Source organism: Lates calcarifer, unplaced genomic scaffold (genome assembly GCF_001640805.2).
Source record: "Lates calcarifer isolate ASB-BC8 unplaced genomic scaffold, TLL_Latcal_v3 _unitig_970_quiver_1247, whole genome shotgun sequence".
In the NCBI taxonomy this organism is placed as follows: Eukaryota; Metazoa; Chordata; class Actinopteri; family Centropomidae; genus Lates; species Lates calcarifer.
Genome location: NW_026118132.1, coordinates 4302 through 27498, shown reverse-complemented (window position 1 = coordinate 27498; position 23197 = coordinate 4302). Strand labels below are relative to the sequence as shown.

At 37.5% G+C, this 23197-nt stretch overlaps 2 protein-coding genes across 2 annotated transcripts; both read right to left on the bottom strand.

Moving 5' to 3' along the window:
• Window positions 1–186: 186 nt before the first annotated feature.
• LOC108880656 (obscurin) lies at window positions 187–7945 on the bottom strand. The gene is made up of 15 exons (XM_018672254.2): window positions 7586–7945; window positions 7162–7440; window positions 6664–6966; window positions 6092–6358; window positions 4647–4916; window positions 4284–4394; window positions 4121–4136; window positions 3936–4030; window positions 3548–3598; window positions 2670–2714; window positions 2500–2562; window positions 2358–2417; window positions 1567–1629; window positions 1135–1200; window positions 187–1005 (listed from the first exon to the last, which is right to left on the bottom strand). The coding sequence occupies exons 1-15, from the start codon at window positions 7878–7880 to the stop codon at window positions 998–1000; spliced, it is 1992 nt and encodes a 663-aa protein (XP_018527770.2). The 5' UTR covers window positions 7881–7945; the 3' UTR covers window positions 187–997.
• A 1517-nt stretch (window positions 7946–9462) lies between these two features.
• LOC108880654 (platelet endothelial cell adhesion molecule) lies at window positions 9463–22372 on the bottom strand. The gene is made up of 11 exons (XM_051069442.1): window positions 22028–22372; window positions 21071–21364; window positions 19581–19835; window positions 14447–19242; window positions 13413–13513; window positions 12954–12986; window positions 12558–12620; window positions 11535–11798; window positions 10604–10864; window positions 9812–10084; window positions 9463–9506 (listed from the first exon to the last, which is right to left on the bottom strand). The coding sequence occupies exons 5-11, from the start codon at window positions 13447–13449 to the stop codon at window positions 9463–9465; spliced, it is 975 nt and encodes a 324-aa protein (XP_050925399.1). The 5' UTR covers window positions 13450–13513; window positions 14447–19242; window positions 19581–19835; window positions 21071–21364; window positions 22028–22372.
• Window positions 22373–23197: the final 825 nt, after the last annotated feature.

The window sequence follows — 23197 nt, the reverse complement described above, 5'->3', positions numbered from 1 at the left end:
TATACATGAGTGTACTGCAGCTTTAAATGTTGCCATTCATGCTTCGTGTTTGGTGGCCTGATGTGTCTCTTTTTATGGCCGTGAAAATAAATCACAACAAACCTAAAAGCTCTAAAATTCAAATGTAAGTGAGTTATCTGACACAGAGTGAATGTCACATGTAATCCATTCACAATTAATCTGAACTGTTAATTCACTTAGCATTTTATTTATTTCTGTTGTTGAAGTAGCAGAAATTCATACACACACATTCACAGTGCATTTAAATAAACACAACAGCTACTAAACAGCTCTATTTACTGACTAGTTTAAATACAACTGTCTCTGCTGCTGTCTGTTTTTTACATTAAGGATATACAGTGATATACACTTCACCTTCAATACTGTGCTCTGTGTCTGTTTCTACTGGCTTCCTCTGCTGTTAACCTCATGATGCAAAACCTTAACTACACTGACATCTAGTGGTATTTTATCATGAAGACACTTGTTTTGTGTTAAGGTTGTAAAATGTCTGTCTCTGAACGGAATCAAAAACTGGAACTAATGTCTTGATTATTTGGAATAATCCACAGAGTACAACTTTTTGTCAAGGAAGGAAGAAAAACATTGATGCATAAAATGATCAAACTTTGACAGCCTTTAAAAATACAAAACAAAGGTGAAAATAAGTGAAAATAAAATAAATACAGTATCAATTTAAAAAACACTTACAGGGCATTTAACAAAATATGTTAGTAAAATATCATCACATATTGTACATACAGTGAGAGTAATTGCTGGTGCCTCTCCTAGAGCTTGACCGACTTTAAAGCTGCACAATCACCTGCACTAAAACTAAATACACTGTATCAGACTGTTGCTGCTTTTTAGAACAACCTGCATTCAAAGTATCCCACAAAAACTAAATGACAAAAAACTGTAAAAACATTAAAGATAATAACTCAGTAGTCTTCTGCTTTGTGCTAAAAATCTGTCAACTATTTCTCGATACAGCTCCTCACAGACCTGGAAGAAAACCACAAATAAATGAGACACAGGGTTATCCAAGATGTAAAGATGCTTTCTGACATGCTGTTATGAGTTATCTGTAGAGTAAATCATCACAGTATTCAAATTACATGGCAGCATCATTACCAGAAGATGTTCCTGGATTCACTTGAGAATAAACAGCTTCATCAGTTGCAGCAGGAGTAGATTCTGCTATGAAGAGAGAGATGATGAGATGGAGAAGTTTACAGATGATAATGTACTGAACTGACAGGTAGATCATCAGGGTTAATGTCCCTACTAAGTAAAATGACTGTATTGTAATGTCCTCAGTGCTTTAAGCAGCAACATAGCAGAGTGTTTATGGCTTTTACAGAGTTTACCGTTGTAATGTAAATGTAAATAAACTTTACATACAACATACATTTCTAAAAAGACACTCTATAAGAGATATAGCAGAAAAATCAAAAAGTAATTACTACTATTCTATAAGTTCTGAAGATATTACATACACTACGCTGTGTTCAAGACAAACATACTGGACATTAACAACTGCAGGTGTAAGAAGACTTCACTTACCTTTCTTTTTCTTGCGTTTGCCTTTATCGTGCCTGGTCACCTGGGCGTACATGGGACTGTTGTCTAAAACAGAAGCCACATCTCTATAATATACAGCTGATGGATGAATGGATGGATTTACAGGGAGAAAGAAAATAAAAAGGGTCATCCCACATGTTTTTCATGACTGTAGATTCACATTTTGAAATGAAAATCAAAATATGCACAAATTAGCCGTCATCACCCCACTGACACCTGAGCTGATGTGTTTTTGCTTGTTTTCGTGTCTCGTCTTATTTCAGGGTTTTATGGATGAACATGAATTTATGTGCAGCCATAATTTTACAGAAGAGACAAACTGGCAGCAAAATTTTACAAAACATACCAACAGACAAATCATTAATGTCAGTGATAGACTATTTTTAGATTGTAATTATCTATGATTGTGCCCCCTCATGTGTGGAAGACAAAAAGCAGAAGGTGAAGGATTTCCACACACAGTCTATTTCATAATCTGCAACAGCACGAGTACAGAATAAAAAACATAAGAGAAAAACTATTTAGTCTTAATCCATATCTTTGAGATGGAAATATACTGAAAACTAATGACACACAACATACAATAAAAAACACATTCTGTATATGAAACAGATGAACTTAGAAATACCCAAAAGTCCAAGATATGTGTAAGATTTCCTACTCTGGCAGCTCCTAGTGGTGGTGAATGGTACTACCCCTGAGATGAATTCAACTGCATGTTGACCCATAATTATATCCAGACAGTTTAATACAAACTATAAGCATGACTGTACCTGTAGCTCCAATCTTCACATCAGAGTAAACAGAGCTCTCCCCTGGTTCACAGCGCTTCCCTGTTAATAATAATTAACAGGTCAAAACCTTTTTGAACTGTTTATTTATATTTAATAGACTGTGTATATTTGGAGTACTCACCCTTCTTCCCGGTGTTTTTAAGTTCAATGACAGAGTATGTGACATCCATGGATTCACCTGCACCTGAAATAAACATATTTTTGAGTGACAGGATTTTATATCAGACACTTGGAACAGGTCCCCTGGAGTCATGTAACCGCTCCATGTTAGTCAGAAGGTGCATACTGTACCATTTTCAGCAGAGTCTCTGATTGAATCATAGAGGGCAGCATCACCTACGGTATAAAAGCTAACAATGGTCACATCACAATTTTACAAAAAAGGTGTAGACAAGTCACAATCATGTCTATACAATACATGGTCAACTGGTTATATGACACAGGAAGGTCCTGTGTTGTGGCTACTCTTTCATTCAAAACACTAAAAATTGTTGAGTAGCCTTTTGAGGAGGAGGTGTACGACTCACTAATAATAAGCACTCGCTGATATTCCTCAAGGTTCAAAAAGGGTTCAGGATTTATTGTCTAAACATAAAACTTCTCCATGTTTACTTCAAACAAAAAACGTGACAAAATGACAAAACATTTCATTAAAAGTTCGAGGCTTAGTGGTCGATAAACTGTCTCACTCCTCACTCCTTCAACACAAGGCAAAGAAAAAGTTGAAGCTGTCCTCTCTCACCTAATTATGGAAAGAGGATCTGGGAGGAGGTGAGAGAGAGAAAGCAATCCAACATTTCTGACCTTAAAATTAAAGTCTTACTTTAAATAACTAATCATTATCATTACTTGATTTTACACCACTTTTACCACATTTTACAAAAATAATTAAATAATATCTCCAACATCCTGTCTTGTGGACTTCTGATTAATATTCTTAATCAAAAACTAAAAGAGCAGTCAAATGAATCACATGGATATTAAATTTAAAAAAAAAACAATGGAAATATTCCTTTTTAATCAATTGTTTGTTGAGTATTTAAATCATCAGTAGCACAAATGTTGCAACAAGACTCAAGTGTTTGGATCATACAGAGCACATGGATCAACAGCAGAGAAATAAATGATGCTGTAACTGCTCCATGTTAATCAGAAGGTGCATACTGTACCATGTTCAGCATCTCCAGAGTCTCTGATTGTATCATAGACAGAAACATCACCTACAGAACAAAACAAGCCGAGGTCAGAGAACATTTGAACAAAAACCCTCAGTTGCTTTGTTTGATTTTTAAGCTGTGGACAAGTCACAAACATGTCTATAAGATATTTTCATAGAATAAACCCATTTATGTTATATGGCAAATTCCTGAGGCTGTTTCTCCAACTGGTTGTTTTTTTTAAGGACAAGATCCAGTCTCAGGTTCTTCAGCTTCTGATTAATGTTCTTTGAAAATCATCTGACCACAAAATTAGTGAGGAATGTTAATGACGACAAGATGAAAAGTCAAAAATAATAATAACAATGATATGATAATCAAGATGAACTTAAATGCTGACCTTGGACAACAGAGTACTGATTACGTAGAGTTTCATTCTGGTTGACTCTGTGATTAGCAGTGGAGCTCCGACTGCTCCTCTTTGACTGAATCAGCCTTAAACATTAACAAATACAGTAGGTTAAATACAGAAATATAATGTACTGCTGTTATATTTAAGACCAGAGAAGAGAGTGTTGTACCAACCTGATACAGCACAAATCTGTGAAAAAGACATTTGTTGTTAGATGGTTTTGTAATGTAAACTGTTCTACAGCTATTTTATGTTATGAGAAAGGAATGTGTCTGTGTATTTGAGTGATGAAAGAGTAAAAATAAAACATTTAATATCAGAAGGAAAATGCCTCACCCTGTCTGTAGTGATACAACAGGAGCAGGAGAATAATAAGTGTGATTCCACAAACCAGCCCAACGACCAGTGACACAGGGAATGAAGAGCTCTTAGGTTCCAGTACAGCTACTGTAAATATTAATTATGGATTATATACATAAATATAAATAATACATGAATAAATCTGACTTCTCTTAAAGGAATTTATAAAGTTCTTCAACAAAAATGAGAGCCACGTGCCTCTTAGCTTTAGTGAAGACAGAATTCTAAAAAAATACTAAAACTAATCTACATAATAGATATATTAGAAATATGTTGACCCTGTTTCTTTCTCAGACAGCAACACGCAGAAAATTCAGAGATAGTTTTACTTGTCCTCACCTTTAACTGACATCCAGCTCTGTGCTGACTTTCTTCCTGACCACTGACACTTGTAGAAACCTTCATCTGACTTTGACACTGCAGAGATATTCAGCTCCTGTCTGGTGTCACTTTGGATGAGTTTGTCATTGTGATAGAAAAACACACTGGAAAGTTTTTCTTCTAAATCCATCCATTCATCCATTTCTTCAGTTCTGCAGCCAAGACTAACAGACTTTCCCTCAGTCACAGGATGGACGGGGCTCACCAGGATAATACCATGATAATCACCTGTAAAACAGTCAGAGAATATTAACTATCAGTCAGAGATCAGACCTTTAGAGTGAGGTGACATACAATGATGAGATTACACATCTGCTTTTATTCTTCTGCAGTTCTTGTTCATTTTACAGGATCATCATCAGACCTGACATTTGACCTTGTTTACTTACAACCTACTGTCTGTGTCTTACAAGTAACCTCTGAGCAAAGAAACAACAGCTTCCTACAATGTCCTATAAATGATACAGGACTTGTTTTGATCACTGACATAAAAACTTTAGTTCATATCACCTGTAAACTCACAAGAACTAAACCAAACCCTCATCATGATAAGGGACAATATGTGACTGTGCTCTCTCTGGAAACACAATAAGAGAAAAGCTGCGACTGTGATGATGATGAGCTGATGTTTAGTTACAGCCACAGATGAGAAGCTGAGCTGTGGTTCATTATCTCTACACAGAATGGGACCATGTTTAATATGTACCCATCAATATACTAGTGTTTAGTTTTAGTTTTACAAAACACATAAAAAATGCAGCTGTAAAAACCTTTCAGAGAATAACTTCAGGTTTCTGCAAGTGGAAGAGCTTTTTATTCCCCAGATAGAAATGATTTAAATTAACATCAAGTTGATCCAGATCAGAGTTATTTTGGTGCAAATTCTTCTGCCTGTGTTTGACCATCACCTGATTAAATGATCTTATATTTGCACTTTTTATTTGACAAATAGGGAAAAAGAAACTCAAACCTTGAGTTTTTTGTTGGTCTGTTACAAAAACTAAATTTGACAAAACACTGAAGGAAGAAGATATTTACTGTGGTGAGTTTGTAGTGATCAGAAACACATAAATAGTTTTCTGAAGAGTTGAAGTAAGTGAAGTAAGAACTGCCACAGAGACTGTTATGCTGCTAAACTGAGATAAAGACTGAACATTGACATTTAACTTTCATTAGATAAGAACCTATTTAGATCTACAGACCACATACAATGCACATACAGTTTCATCACATACACTTACTGAAGATACCATGTAGCAGAGTAATGGACCAAACCCTCAAAACCTCCACTGTTTGTGTATAAACCTCAGCTCTGATATATAACATATTAAATCACATGAGATGTTGAAAATACTTCAAGTTCTAGAAAAAGCAAAATGAAAATAAAATCCAGTTAAACATACTCTGTACAGTGATGTTGACTGCGTTGCTGAATTCTCCTGATCCAGACTCACACCAGTACACTGCATTAATGGGCGAGGACAGATAGACTTTACATATGGATCCAGTCATTCTCCTCCAGTCAGAGCAGTGTGACTGGTAGCCATGTTCATTAAACCTCTTCACTCTCCACTCAGTAGAGTTTCCCTCACAGCTCAGTGAGACAGAGACAAAGGTGAAGTGCTGCACTCTGTCAGGATTCACTGTGAGAGACGCTGCTGGATGAAGATCTGAAAAACAACAATGAGGAGTCAAATCAACCACAGAGATATTACAATTAGAGCACAATGAATATTCATTTGTTAATTGTTTTTTGAGTATTAAAAACACCAGTAGAACAAACACTGCCACAAAATTCAGTGTTTGGATCATACAGAGCACATGGATCAACAGCAGAGAATGACTCTGTGTTTTCAGATGAACTGAAGAGAAATGAGGGAAGAACAGAGGGAAACAAAAAGAGAGTGATATTCAACCCAGTCCTGAATTTAAAAGCCTCCAATATTAACATTTTGTTTGGTGACAACAAACTCACCTCCAGACCAGACAAACTTTGGTTCACTATTCTCAGTGTAAAACACTGGATCTCCTCTTCCAGCTCTACACACATATCCTGCTGTGTGTGTCTGACCATGAACGATGTAGGAATCCTGTTCAGTCCCTCTGCTGTTAACAGGTAACAGCTTATAGCTGTAGGAGTTGTGTGACAGATCAGGAACAGTCTTATACCAGTAGAACCTCCATCCTGCAGATGGATGTTCAACCTCACAGTTCAGAGTTACTGAGGCTCCAGGACTCAGCCATGATGGAGACACAGTGAGGACAGGCTGAGGTTTATCTGTTGGAGAGTGATTTCCTCAGAATGAAGAGATGTTATGATGTCTAGTCTCTGGACATGGAATCATTTTTCTCTCAATACATTATCTCCAAACACATAATACATACAAACAGATACAATCTCAGGATAAACTAACAAAAACATTTGAATGAATTGTTTAGATTTTCAGTGTAAATGAAATATGATCTGACTTACTGTCATACACTGTCAGTCTGACTGAAGAACTCCACTCTGTTGTTCTATGTTGTGAACTTTTCACTCTGCCCTTACACCTGTAGTTTCCACTGTGGGATGATGAAGCAGGACTGATCCTGTGTTCATGTTGATTTGAAGGTTTGAATGAGGTGGGTGTTTTCCATTTATACTCCCACTCAGTGTCTCCTCCTCCCTGGATCTCACATCTGACAGTGATCGTCTCTCCTCTGTATATCTCAGAGACGTTGGGTTGCAGAATCACAACAGCTCTGTTTGACACTGTTCAACAATTTACAATGAGAACAGAAACATGCCAGAAGGTTAAATGAACATCAGACATAAAGTTTGCTGTTCTTTGTTTTTCTGCTACATCATGAATACACAGTAGATTTCTTCTACATTGTGTGTTTGTTGTCAAACTCACCAGCAATGTCAATGCTAACTGAGTGACTGTACTCTGTGTAGTAAACTGGGTCTCCTCTTCCTCCTCTGCACCTGTAGAGTCCTTCCTGTGAGACACTGGTTCTTCCAGTTGTTTGAAAAGCAGCATCATGTGTGGTCAGGGGTTCAGAGAGTTTATTGTCTCTGTACAGGAAGTATTTCCAACCAGGTGATGGGTTCACAGAGCAGGTCAGTGTCACACTGCCCCCTGCTGGTATGATTGTTGAGCCTGGTGTAAGTGTGGCCTTGGGTTTCTCTGTTAAGGGAAACAAAAACATGTACCGTAATTTCCGGACTATTGAGCGCACCTGAATAGAAGACGCACCCACTAATTTTAAAAAGAAAAAAAGTACATATACAGGCCGCACTTGTCTATAAGCCGCAGGTGTCTAAATGTTTTTGCGGCATGAAGCTCGTTAGCCCGTAAAAATCTATAAATTAGCCGCATCATTTTTTAAGCCGCAAGGTTCAAAGCGTGTGAAAAAAAGTAGCGGCTTATAGTCCGGAAATTACGGCTTAAAAAATCTACATCAAACACGAAATGTTAGATATGTTTTCATGTTTTGTTAGGTATGTGTAAGTTCTCATCGCAATATCACAACAACCTACAAGTCAAATACATTTTATTTATAAAGATGAATAAATATCACAATTAAAGATTTGCCTCAAGGGGTTTTACAATCTGAATCCAAACCTGAATCTGTTGGAGAGTGATTTCCTCAGAATGAAGAGATGTTATGATGTCTAGTCTCTGGACATGGAATCATTTTTCTCTCAATACATTATCTCCAAACACATAATACATACAAACAGATACAATCTCAGGATAAACTAACAAAAACATTTGAATGAATTGTTTAGATTTTCAGTGTAAATGAAATATGATCTGACTTACTGTCATACACTGTCAGTCTGACTGAAGAACTCCACTCTGTTGTTTCATGTTGTGAACTTTTCACTCTGCCCTTACACCTGTAGTCTCCACTGTGGGATGATGAAGCAGGACTGATCCTGTGTTCATGTTGATTTGAAGGTTTGAATGAGGTGGGTGTTTTCCATTCATACTCCCACTCAGTGTCTCCTCCTCCCTGGATCTCACATCTGACAGTGATCGTCTCTCCTCTGTATATCTCAGACCAGTTGGGTTGCAGAATCACAGTGACTGTATTAGAAACTGTTGACATAAAAAACACCCAGTTAAGATTCTAATAACATTAATAGAAAAATGTCTTGATTTTTACTGCTATCACTCATGATAATCATCTGTAGTTAAAGTTAAATAAAAGTTAACTTTAGGTTAAATAAACAATACAAACACAACTCAACAGCCATGAGCAACAACATCAGTTAAAGTTAAAAACAGATGAAAACATATCAAACAGTTTCTTCAAAGAAAACAACTTAAAGCAACTAAATAATCAGGAAGAAAAGTAACAACAGTTCATTAGCAGCGTGTTTTTAATCTGACTGTCAGATACATACAGCCTGAGAGGAGCAGCTGAAACTCAGCATACAGAGAGTGACAGCAGTTCTCCAACATACTGGTAGTCTTTGAACATACACTTACACAGAGCAGACACAACAGGCTGTTTGGCCCAGGCCTAAATATCATGTACACAACTTCAATTTCTCTGAAGCTTTTAAATGACTGTTTAATTAAGTTTTGTAGTAGGATGTCCCAGTATTTAATGTCGTGTGTTTTTATTTTTATTCTACTGCATAGATTAATGTATTTTAAACATGAGTCAGCTGTTGTTTCCTAACACTCACATCTACAAATACACTCACCTGACAACAGAGACTCTCACCCTCTGAGATCTATTCAAGAAAAAATCTAAAACACATCCAACATTTTCAAATCTAGACTGACACAGGACAAAGCTGCTTGGTTAAAACATGTTGGACTGAGGGATGACAAAAGGTTTAGAATTACTGTAACAAGCAGACAAGCTCTTCTAGATGTTTTAAATAACACAGAGCAGTAAGTAGCATCTTCCACTCTTGTCTTGAATCTGTGCACAACATGAAGATGGATTAACGTTCTGTTTTCACCACGTACTGGCATAAAGTCATTCTTTTGTTTGTTTGTTTCTTTGTTTGTTTTTTTGCTGTTGGTATCAAAATGTCTCTTTTCTGCCATACTGATAAACAGATAAACATGTTGAAAGAGTGTGTGTTGTTTTGTTGCAGAACAAATGACTGAACTCACCAGTTTTCTGAATGGTGACTTTACTGCTTTCTTCTGTGAAGAACTCTGGTTTTCCTCTCCCTCCTCTGCATGTGTAGATGCCTCCTTCTGAAATCCTGGTAGTGTGGTCTGATCTAATACCATTTATGACCTGAGCTTCAGAAGAGTCAGAGGATCGTCTGAACCAGTAGTATTTCCAGTCAGCAGAGCCGTCCACAGAGCAGGTCAGTGTCACACTGCTCCATATTGATATGGTCTTTGTGTCTGCTCTCAGTGTGGGTCTGGGTTTATTGGCTGTTCAGATTGGAACAAAAACAAAATAATTAAATAACTGGAATAAAACTTCCCATTGAAAAATATTTTTACTTCTTAACAGACTTGAAACACTGACTGTAACAGACGTCTGCCACTGTAAAACACTTATAATCACACTGTTTGAACATGAACTGAGTCATTTAGCTACAACCATCACATGAAAGTTACAAACAGCATGTGACACATGACTCTCATTGGTTGATCAGTGATTTAGGAAACACAGGAGTTACCACTAACTAACTAACTAGGTACTGTTCATGTGTGGTTAATGTTCACTGAGCATTTCTCTGTCAGTGATTCAGTTTCAACACTTCACTGTATCATAGCTCCTCTTCACTTACTCTGTTCTCACACTGGAAACAACCACAGTTTGTTTCTGAGCTGCTCGTAACAGACTTCATTATTGTTAGAGGAGAAATGTTTCCTGTTTCATTTAGACAAATGAAAACATTAAGAAACATGACATTTTCACTTTAAATGAAAGATGCTTCAACTTACGTGATACTGTCAGTCTCACTTTATCACTCCACTCTGTTAGGAAATATTCACTTCTAGCCTTACACCTGTAGTCTCCACTGTCAGACACAGTAGCTCTGTTGTTCCTGTATTCATTGTGTGATGGAGGTTTGTTTAACTTGGCTGGTCTCCATTCATACGTCCACTCAGTGTCTCCACCTCCCTGGATCTCACATCTGACAGTGATCGTCTCACCTCTGTATATCAGAGGCCAGTTGGGTTGTAGAGTCACAGTGACAGGAACTGTTGACATCAAAAATACTCAGTATAAGTACAAATAAAAGAATAAAATCCAGAAACAAAACTTTTTGGTTTTCAACAGAAATTCAAATAATAATCATCAATGTTCAGTTCAGATAATTTGCCACAAAGTGGCAAAAAGCAACAAAAAGAAAAACAGTAAAATTAGTGATTAAAATAAAACAGTGTATGAGAAACATACAAAAAACTGAGGGAAGTGAAAAGCAGTAATAGTAGCCATTGTTCAAGGAATAAATGAACTTAGTAATTTTCCCTTTTCATCAGATAATCATAACCTGAGGAGAGAATCTGAAGTTGTTTGGTGTAATATATTCAATAATATAAAAAAGTCAATTCCACTAATCAACTGAATATAGATTAAAAGACATTTTAGTTTTAACATGCAACTCAGTGATATTTAATGTATCCTCAGCTCCTCTGTTGTGTCTGTAAATAAATTAAATGGTCCAACGAATATTATATTCATGCTGTGATGAAGTACTGACTGATTGTTTTATAACTTTCTTTTACAAAGAGGTAAGAGGTACTGGGCCTAAGTCATTTATTCATTTATTCTTTTTCTTTGCTAATTGATCTCCTCCACACTTCAGACACTGTTTTATTATTTAAAGTATCCATGTTGTTTTATTCCAGAGAAAATGTATTAACTCACCAGTTTCCTGAATGGTGACTGGTTCACTCTCATATGTGTCATTTGTTCCTGGTTTCTGAGCTCTGCAGATGTAAATGCCTCCCTGTGAAACACTGAAAACACTTCTTGATTCTTCATGTTCAACGGGCTGATATTCATTGGTGTTTGAGGAACGTCTGTACAACTCATATCTTAAACCAGCAGAGTCCTTCACAGAGCAGGTCAGTATGATGCTGCCCCCTTCTGGTATAACTGTGCTGGATGCTGTTAGAGTGGGTTTGGGTCCTGTTAGAAAAACAATAAACAAGAGAATGATTATGATGGATGTGCCATAAAAAATGTAATTACATTTTTTTCATAACACAGTGGACACCAACATTTGTCTCAATCATGCAGAATGTTTTGTTGAAGTTTTCTGATTTCACCCAATTTAACCTCTTTGTTTCCACATGTTTATGAAATCACACAAAAGTTTAACACACTGACTCCAAACCACTCATTTATTTAGACAGACAACATTTTGATGAATTGAAATGTTGTCTATATTAAGTTAACAAACACTGAATGGTTTCATCTGAATGAAAATAAAGTGAATCTCATGCTATGGCCTTCACAGTCACCTGATCCCAACTCAGCTCAACAACTACAGAGATTCTGGAGTTACATGTTAGACAATGTTAGAAACCATCATTATCAACTCCAAATGAGGGAATACTGTTTAATACTGTAGAGGATTGGTGTTCATCTTTACAGCAGAGTCCAAAGACTTGTGATATCTATGCCAGTAAGGAGTGAAGCTGTTACTAAGACACGTTTATGTTGGTTTGTTCTTTCATTGTTGCCCATTTGTGTGAGAAGTATTTCATATTTTTAACTTTTCAATTTCTATCTTCAGCAGTTCTTACAGCTGAGGTGGCAGGACAGAACAGTGTGGCAGCTAACACACCATACCAAAACTCAAAGTTAGAGTATAATTACTTTCTTTGTAATAATTGAATCTTTCTTCTTAAAATCTTCAGGCAGGACTAATGTAACTGACTGTACCTGTGGATGCTCCTTTCTCCACATCAGACTCATCAGCGCCCTCTGCTGGGTCTCTACTCTGTCCTGTTAAGATGATGATGAATCCATGAGAAGAAAACTCATCAGTATGAAGGTCACAGACTCTTCAGTAAATATACAGTTTGCCTCCAGGGTCAATGTAACATCTAGTCTCCATACATAAACATGTATACAGCACTGCCCAGGTAAGATCAACACCAACATAAACTGAACTGAAGAATATGTCATTTCACACTCATTATTAAATGAGTAATCTATATCAAATTACATATATGATCAAATATAAACAGAAAGAGGATGTGATTAACAGTGATATATTCAGTTATAAGTATTAGATGATATATAATATATAAATGAGGAAATAAAGCGATCGGTCACCTTGAGTGTTTCCGTAGAGGAGTGTGTTCAGCACTGAAATAAAGATTGAAACCTCATCAGACATGGTCAATCTGACAGAGTCAAAATCATAATAAACTAAGACATTTAAAAAGCAGTTTGATCAGAGGCAGCTGTTGGTTATCAACACATTTCTGAGATGATATTCTGTAAACTGCTAAACAGGCAGGAAACTTAAACATAACACTTTAGAATGAAATACATGAAATGGAAATAACATTTTTAGTTCAAAAGCCATATACATTAAACCTCAACCATGTTCTGTGTGTGTATTGTGCAAATACATGTGCAAAACAACTCGTCCAGTCATGTATTTAACACAGTCGCCCACTGTGAACCAAGACAAATCAGCCATGTTCACGTCTACAAAGCTACAGTGTTGATAAAAACATGATTCTGCCTCTGAAAGTCACAGAATTGGAAAATGACTGATGTACTCACAGAATAATGAGAGCACACAGAGCAAAGTGTGCCCCATCTTCACATCCAGCACTGACACTGTCACTGTCACTCTGCTGCTCCGCTTCTGAGAAATGTTTCGACTTCACACCAATAATAACAGAGCAAAAACAGAAAGAGAGACGATCTTTACAGAAGAAGAAGTTACATTTCATATAAATATTAGATCAGAATTTTTCTCAACTTCTCCTTCTGAGTATAGCCTCTGTTCTTCCTTCCGTTTTACAAAAAACTCAGACAGCTACAATGACTTTGACCACAGAGCACTTCGACATGTTTACACTTCCTGCCCACTGAAAAAATATATTAACTTGACACATGCAAAGGTTTATGTGTGGCCCTCTGCCCTTTGATCCACAGTGCCTGTATTGTCATGAGCTGTGTGTTGTGTGTATCTACAGTTGTTATGTATGATTATAGTGTAGGCATGTACAGTACATCATATGATCCATCTGCTCATTTCATGCTGAAGCCCTGAATTACAAATGTGTTGCCTTCTTATCAGATACTCAGCAATAACAAATAGAAAACAGGAGAGCACCAGTGGAAATGAAAAAAGTAAATATAGTCGATACAGTGTAATGTGGAAGTGAAGCAAATTGAAACCATCGCCACAAAAACAGATGTTCAGAGATTTGCTGAAAAAGTCAACTGGGTTTTAAAGAAAGAAACACAACTTTCAACTGTTGCCTGCAGCAGCCACAAAAAGATTTTGATGTGCTGTTGTTCTTCCAATGGGAGATTACTGAAACAGACAGAAGCCTTCTGCATGAGATAGTCATGGTTCAATTTTTAAATATGTCAAATAAACAGATAATGTTCCTTCCAGGATCAGTAAAGAGCCTCCTTATCTACAGTGTGTAGTTTTAAAAGGACATGACACCACAGACATTATGATAAATACTAGTTAAAATCAACTTCTTCAATCTCAGAGTTTTTATCTGAAAATATCCCCAGGTCTTTATCTTAAATCACACAATTAAGCTGCTGTACTGAAAAACAGCCCATATACTCACCCTGGTGTCTGTGGATCTTCTCAGCTTGTTTCATAAAACAGAACTAAGCAACAGAAAAGACAACATGATATTATTTCTTTCTTTTACTTGGAGCTTTATACAGTCAAGATCTAAAGTCCTAACCCATTTTTCCAGCCTGCCTGTTTTACCATTAGTATCAGTAATACAGTTGATTTTTCAGTAGAGAGTAAAACCAACTGAATGAAAGCACTATCCTGTTGATATTCAACAACCACTGTTACCATGAGACTTTAACAGTCTGCTAAAACCCAGTGGCTGGGGGTGTGTGGTGGTCTTGTGGTTAAGAAGCATCCTGGGCTGTGTCAACCACTGTGTGGGAACCAGAATTAACACAGCAATGCTTCACCTTCGCAAAGACAAACTCAGGCTCACTATGATTCATATTAGAATGAAATAGGACATATTTACTCAGTGTACATTAATAAGTTAGAAAGGGTGCAGGACTGGACCTGAATCCTGAACGATAAAGTTTTTCTTGCACTCAGGCTGTGCAGCTTTGAAAATGAGCTGTTTAAATGTGACAAAATACCAAATCATGAAAAACCACCAGTGACTGCAATGTTTGTATTGACAGCAGCAGGGTTTAAATCAAGATTATGTGATTTTTTTCATACGGTCAGTTAAAATGTGCATCTGATCTATGGACAGCAGATATGCACACAGGTGCTGGATAAAAGCTCCCATTCACTCTGCAGAAGCATGAATGTAGTTTGAAATGTTAACATTCATGCTTCTAACCACAGAGTCACATGTACTGCTACAGAGTCAGAGACCTGCCCCCCTGTACAAACTAGAATGTTGGCTCCTGAAAACCAACTACATCCACACATGCAAGTGAAACAGATGCTAGCTGCTGTGTGTCATCTTACACAATGCTACAGTGTGTACTGTATGTGTTTCTCAGTGTTTTCCATCTTTTTATTTTTGGTGCTTTATGTGGTCTGTGTGCTGCAACCTTGGAAGATGACGTAAAGATATTTGCTATTTCAGTTGCATTTGTTGCTGCACATCTTTATAAACTAAAAGCACAGTTGGAAAAACAAATCAACTGTTTCTGTTTTGCTCCTGTTGCTATAAAGTTTACTTTGCAACAACGGGCAAGCTACAAACAGAGTGACTGCTTATCACAGTGGGTGAAAAAAAAAGTTCCTCTTCAAACATAAAGATGTTGTGGTAGCAGGAATTAGACAGTGACATCACCATGTTCACACCAGAGCTAATGTGTTTATGAGCAGAAAAGCAGAATTGTCTCATACTGTACAGGATGTGCAGTGTGGTCAAGTGCGATGTATATAAACAGACAATATAACAAGTTAAGCACAATATTGTGTTTGAATACAACAGTGACTGGTGGTGACGTTCAGGATGTAGAAGATCAATATTTATTTCTCAGTCTGAAATATAAGGGAAGAAAACAAACAAAGCCAGAAAGGTAAAAAAATTTAACATAGAAGTTCCTGCTCTGTTCTGCATCTTGAACACTATCACCCACTATCACCTCTGCTCTGTCTGGTTCATGCAGTAAAGCAGGTGTGAAACTCTCATCTGACTGACAGCACACACTGAGCTGAAGACTATTTCCTCATTTTCAGTGCTGCAGCTCCAAGTAAAACTAATGCTCATTTGTTTTCAGTAAAGAGATGGTGCAGATAGATTCAGCCTGTAGCTGAATGAATAATTAGGGACAGGAACTAACTTACTGAAACGTCAATAAATTATTCAAAATATTACATGACAACAGCAACTACTGTTTTGTGATTCTAACAACGCTGACCACGTCTTATTTTTGACACAAGAACCCACAGATCAGTAAAAATAAAGGCGAGGTCTTAATCTTAGTTCACTTAGACAAACCAAGTATCACCTGTCCAAACAATAGCCTTTCAATCTTTTAACAATCAGTGATGCTTTAAATAGCATTATATTTAAGGTTAGGTGGTCAATATGGAAAGCCCCAGTATTTTTGATTGAAGCTAGACCAACCAGTGCCATTCATCAGTGCAACAGCGAGCAGTTGGAACAAACCACTTCCAGGAACTGAACAATGTCAGACAATGCAGAACTGACTCTGGGATGTCCCAAAATGACCATCGTAAAGAAGGATATTGCTTTACATTTTTGCATTTTGCTAAACATTAACACTTGCAGAAGTCCTTTGTCTGACTTTGACACCGCAGAGATATTCAGTTCCCCTCTGGTTCCACACAGAATGAGTCTGTCTTTTTTATAGAAAACCACATTGGAAACTAACTGTTAGTTTGCAGTCATGACAAACAGAGTCTCCCTTAGCTACAGGAATTTAGCTTTGAAAAACTCAAAGAATATGACTAGTTCAAAAAAAGTTCAGAAAGTTAATAATTATACACCTTTTTAAGAATGTGGCTCATTAGTCATCTCGTTAGATATGTGATGGCATGCTGTCACAGGGCCACAGTCCCAGACTTGTGTTTATGTCAGTTAGAGTAGTTTGACACCCCCCTGTGGTCATTTATGGAATAAGTTTCTATTTCAACTGCACAGTGTGCTTGGGTCTAACAAATACGGCACAGTATATTGACTGAATTACATAAATGTGATTTGCACTAGTGCATGCTATTCTGTGGGTTGATAATGTTCATTTAAATACAAGTTTAAAAGGTAGAATTGACCAGAGTACTGGATTACTAATAAAATTTCTATGTAAAAGAATGTAATTGATATGTAATTTATACAGTGATGTTAATGCTGTTGAACTGTACGATTATCTTGTAAGCTGTGGGTGCTTTATGTCACTCCCCAGTCAGAACAGTTGAACAGGAAATTACTACAGTAAAATTCAACAAATCAAAGCAACAAGGGTCTAGGCAGAAAAATGAAGTATCCTAATATCTACTACTGCTGCTTCATCAGAGCTCTTCCTTTGAAAAGCAGTGACACAAAATAGTTATGTTATGTTATGACCAGCTTGTTCAGGCTGCAACTAAAGGAGGTTCACACGGAGATTTAACTTTATAGAGTGTGACGTTTTCCCAGGTGAAGACATCAGAGCCTCACAGCAAACAGGAAGCCAGGCCAGCAAGGACACCGCAGACCAGGGCCCTTTCTCAAACCAGCCCTTACATCTTCTCCCTGGCCACGTCCACTCAGTTTGCATGTTCACATGGAGGGTCTGCCACAGTAAGTGCATCCCAAACCAAACAACACAGAGTGGAACTGGGTTATGAAACCCTCCAGAAGCAAATCTGTATCAGTGCTGACTTAATGACCACAGATAACCCCTGTGTCATGCTTATCATAGACCTCAATCAGTATAAATATTCTGTGCCACTACCCACACAAACATTTACTTGTAAACTGCTCAAACTAAGACATCTTATTTTGTTGTAAACTTAAAGGTTACACTGTCTTCAAGGTCAAATATACCTTTCATTAGTCTGGAAAACAGTAGACATGTTCATTTAACTGTTCAGTGAACTGTTGCAAAAACCAAGCAATTTATAGACCTAAACCTCAGAGTTAAAAAAAAGAAGATGTTTTACAAAGAAAGACACAGCAGTAAGTTGTATTAGGTAGTAACCAGGACCACCACATCATCAATTTCAGATTCTAGTGACCCAGTTAAGCCCTTGTTCCCTGCTTTATATGCATGTCATGAAATACTACATTTCTGCTTCCTGTTTTTCCCCCTAATCAGACTTAATGTTTGGTTTGCATTGCAAGCAGTTACACATCTGTGAAATATCTAAGGGAAAGTAGAAACTCTCATATTTCAGCTGACAGTCTGTAGCTTACTGATGCTGCCATTGACAACACTGGATGTTACAGCACCTGATGTTTTGTGATGGGTCATTCATGAAGGACAAGTTCACTTCAGATGAGTGATTCATTGCTTCATTTGATAAATCTTCTTGCAATGAACACAGCACAGGAAGTGATGAATAAATGTTATTTTTAAAGAAAACACATATTTTCTACAAATTTTAAATGAGTATCAACACCTATAAAGATTTATCCTCCAGTTTAAAGAAGGTAAATATTACATGAGTGTCCATTTAACATGCTTCTCTCACAATGTTCATCTCCTCTGAAAATCTTGTCCAACCTCTTGGTGGTGCTGTGACTTCATATTTTTTGGCTTTTGCAACACACTGTACACGGTGTCAATTTGCACGGGTGCTCTGCCTCACTGATGACAGACTGTGAGGTGGATGCCTCTTGTCTTCTCGTATCACTCTTGCCAAGAGAAGCGGCCACATTTGTTGCCTGTAAAACGCTGTAGACAGTATCTACTGTCTGACTTGACATAGCCCCCAGTTGCTCTCCTGGACCGTGGGTCCAGCTGGGCTGTGAGGGATCCACGTTTTCGTAAGCAGGCTCAGCTGGACTGGAAGATGAAGTAGAAACTCTAGGTTCAGGATGTGGCTGTACCTCATCTGGCTGACTTTGTATTAAATGAGTTGATGCTTGTCCCTGGAAATAAGAAATGTTTTCAGTTTTTCAAAATCAATTCCACATCTTTGTTAAATTGTATGATTCAGATTTTATCATATCTGCATAAAAAGCACTACACCTTTCTGTCATCAAATTGTTCCAATTTAACATTCATAAAACGACATGACAAATATCAATAAGTGAGTAAATGCAGCTTACCTGATGGCAATCACATTTTCTAGAAAAACACTTCTTTGCCATACAGGCAGAAAATACACACAGCGAGATACACACTGCAAGAAATATTATTATCACCAGGGGCGGCTCTGATTCCTCTTTGTTTTCAGGATCAGATTTACTGAAGCCTGAAAAGACATAGAAGCACATCATTAGAGATACGAGGGGGCTTCAAAAAGTTTGTGGAAAAAGGACATAACCGTTTAAGTTATGATGTTTATTTTTGCATTGCAATATGCATTTAAGGGTTCATGTTAGAACATGTTATGACACGTTACTACGAGAACGTACAGGTGCATTGAGATCAAAATCCCTGCATGTGATTTTTAGCTATGTACTTTTTCCACTAACTTTTTGAATTCTTGTTTTTCAGACATGAAAAAGAAAAGTCCAGTTCACTAATTTAGTGAGCAGTAAATCAACAAACAAGTTATACTGACATTTAGAAATAGCACATGATACTTACATGTTGTCCTCGTGCTTTCAGACACATTATTTGTGCTAACATGGTTGCTGCCGCTGCAGACAACAGTTTGGTTGTCAGTGGAGATGGTGATGGTGACCTTACTGAATGACCTCTGAAATGTTCTGCAGCTGTCCTCATCACAGACAGACCACATCCAGTCATCCTGGATGGAGCAGTTGACTGAGATACTGCACAATCCAGCAGACAGGTTGGAGCGCAGCACTGATATTTTGACAGCAGGTCTAGGAACAAGTTCTGCAACACCCAGCCAAGCAGATATAGATACATTAATGGTCCCCTCCAGTAGCTACCGGTTGGAAACATAACAACACACTGATATTTATGTGTTTTGACTTTAATGTGTGAACTATGGGAAAATTAAATAGGACGTGAAATAACAGCCTCCTAACTATGTGCACCATCCACATTAGCAATCCAAACTATTGACAAGTTTTGAAGTTGCAATGAGAAAAAAACCTGTGAGGTGTGATCAAAAAGTTCAGAAACTCTTCCTGTTCCAAACAAATGAAGCACGGCACAGTAATGCACATGCAGCAGGTGTGAGCAACAATTTTTGTGAGTCAGTATTTAGTGTTATGTTGCACCAACATCTGGACCTGTGTTACATTTTTCGTTTTTCTGACCACCTGCAGGTGTGCATTTGATGATTTCAACATGGAGCAGAAGCAGCACCCTGCTCAAAGTCGGAATCTCAATCACCAACCTGGGGATGACCCAACCTTCATGTTGAGGATCATCACCAGTGATGAGAGTTTGGATCAATGGCCACAACCCAGAGATCAGACAGCAATCTGAAGTGGAGAACCCCACGGTCTCCAAGATCAAAGAAGGCACATGGGGTCAGGAGTGTGATCAAGAATATCTTGTCATTTTCTTTTGACATTCATGTGGTTGTGCACTGTGAATCTGTCCCCAAGGATCAGACAGTCAACACCTGTCAACATTTTTGAGACGTCTCAGGGAAGAAATTCACCTCAAATGACCTTAACTGTGGCACAATGGCAATTGGGTGCGCCAACATGATAATGTGATCGTTCACAGCACGTTTTTACATTCAATTATTTTGGCAAAAGCAATGCAATCATCACTCCCCACCCACCCTTCTCACTGGATTTGGATCCCTGCAACTTCTTCCTCTTCCCAAAATTTAATTCAAGCTGAAGGGTTGCTGTTTTGACACAATGGAGAAGATCCACCATGAGGTGCAAATGGTGCTTGACACACTTACAAGACATACAGGGAGCATTCCAAGCATGTCAAGAGCACAAAGTCATTACTTCAAAAGGGATAGCAGCCAAATTTAAGGCGCAGTCTCTAAACTTTTTGATTGCTCCTCATATTTGCATTTGACACGGTGGCTAAAGATGGTGACAGATTCACATGTTTCAGAAAAGTTTTCACCTTAAGATAAATGCTATGTTTGAACATATAAAGATGCAGGCAAAGAAAAAGTAGTACATAGAACCTACCTTGAACAATGACTCTGTGTCGTTCTGATACGTCATTAAATTCAGAGTCACTGAATGTGACTGTATAGTTGCCAGTGTCTGTGTCATTTAGATCTTTAATACACAAAGAGAGATTTTCAGGTTTGTAATCCACTTTCTCTTTGTAGCTGGGGTTGATGGTTTTATCATATGCAATAGTTTTTCTAGCAAAGGTCCATTTACCACCATTATATGGTGGTGGTGTTCTAACATGTAGACATAGTGTGCTGTTTTTCAGTTGGTAATGTGTCACGTCTGGGACTTCTGCCATGACTCCTGATAAGAAACATCCCAAGAGAAGAAAATGTCTTAAAATACATTCAGGATATATACATACAGGATAGGGATTTAATTTTACAATTGTAGTAGTAGCAGCACTATGCATGAACATTTTGATATTATTATATAATACTAATAATTATTAATGAATTGGTAATGCTTTAGATTACAGACTACAACATACAGTGTAATCACTCCAGAGTTATGGTGTAGTCTCTTGTATATATATATATATATATATATATATATATATATATATATAAAACAGGTGTCCAGTTTGTGGGTGAGGTGAACGACAATAGTCTTCAAAGACTCTCAGTATCTGTGACAACACTGTCCCCTGGATCTTTGTTCTGAAGTAAACTCATGGACGTACCTTGTAGTGGCAGATAGCCCTTTGGGAGCACCAGAACATTTCCCATGGTGTAGATGTGAGATAATTCTAGCATTACACTGTATGTTGCAAGCTGTTATCTGAAGCATTACCAATTAATTCTCCTTCATTAACTTAAAAAAACCTCCTGCATATGTAAAATAACACTTCACTGCATAGAGTGTTACAGTCCATTTCTTTATGAAACCTCATAAATATTTATAAAAACTGATTAACTGGTTCTAACATTTAACTAGAAGCTGATTTTTTTTTTTTTTTATTCTTACCTGAAAGAATCCAGCAACACAGAAGAAGAAACATTTTCAATCCACTTTAAATCCTTAAAACGTAGTCAAGTCAACAAGTGTGATTCTGTTAAACAGGAAACACGGTTCTACACTAGGTACGATGCTGAGGCAGCGAACCATGAATGTAGCAATGCAGTGGCAGCAGATGTCATATCTTTCAAAGGTCAGGAAGTGGCGCATGCTGCAGCAACTGAGAACTACAACATCATTTGTTTAGATTAATTTGAATACCCCCCATACCACCCCAAATCTTAAACCACATTGTAGAATCAATATGCCTAGTAGCTTCATTTGCGAGACAAGATGAGGAGGAGACCAAGACTTTCTGTTGTTGTAGTAAGGTAGTTGCATTTTACAAAGTTAGCATACACCCATATCTTTACCCTCAGTTATTCTATCTGTGCTGCTGAAACCGAAAGTCTTCCATGCATTACTTCTCAGATGTTTGGTGTCATGGTTAAATGGTCAGCGCAGCTTGCTGATCACGTGTTTTTTGCATTACATGGTGCAGCCAGCTGCATTTATACACTGTGAAATTTGAATTTGGTTGGGCCATTGTAGACTCAAAATTTACTACACAAGATCTTTTTGTGTGTGTGCAAGTGAGTAGGTGTGTGGCTTGATATGAGCTAGCTGCAGATGGATTTTTTCTAAAGCAAACAAACATACCTGTGGGGTTTTCCTGTGGTTTATGCAGGAAGCAGAGCAGGTTTCCATTCTAAGGTGAGACATTTAGTGAGCACACAGCTACTATCTGTACGTCTTAATTGCTTTTCACCTTTATCTGTGTACATGCAGTTTATTGATACATACTTAAATGCACTGTGAAGGCAGTTTGGCAGTATGCCTCACTGTATTATTGGTCAAAATTACCAGTTGAAGATGTCATCAGAGGGGATTTTGAAGTCATGGAAACTACAGCCAGATGTTTCACCTGAAAGACAAACAAAAACACCTTGGTAATACCATAAGAAGAGGGGAAGTACATTATCATGGTAATTTTTGCCTGTTCTTTGGTAATGTATCACCATGGTGATGACCAAATACAATAATAACATGCAGCTGTTTGTCAGAACACAGTACTGTGACTAACACAGTTTGTTCTTGGTTTGTAGTCTCTACGATTTTTTCAGCAGCGGGGGCTTCGTT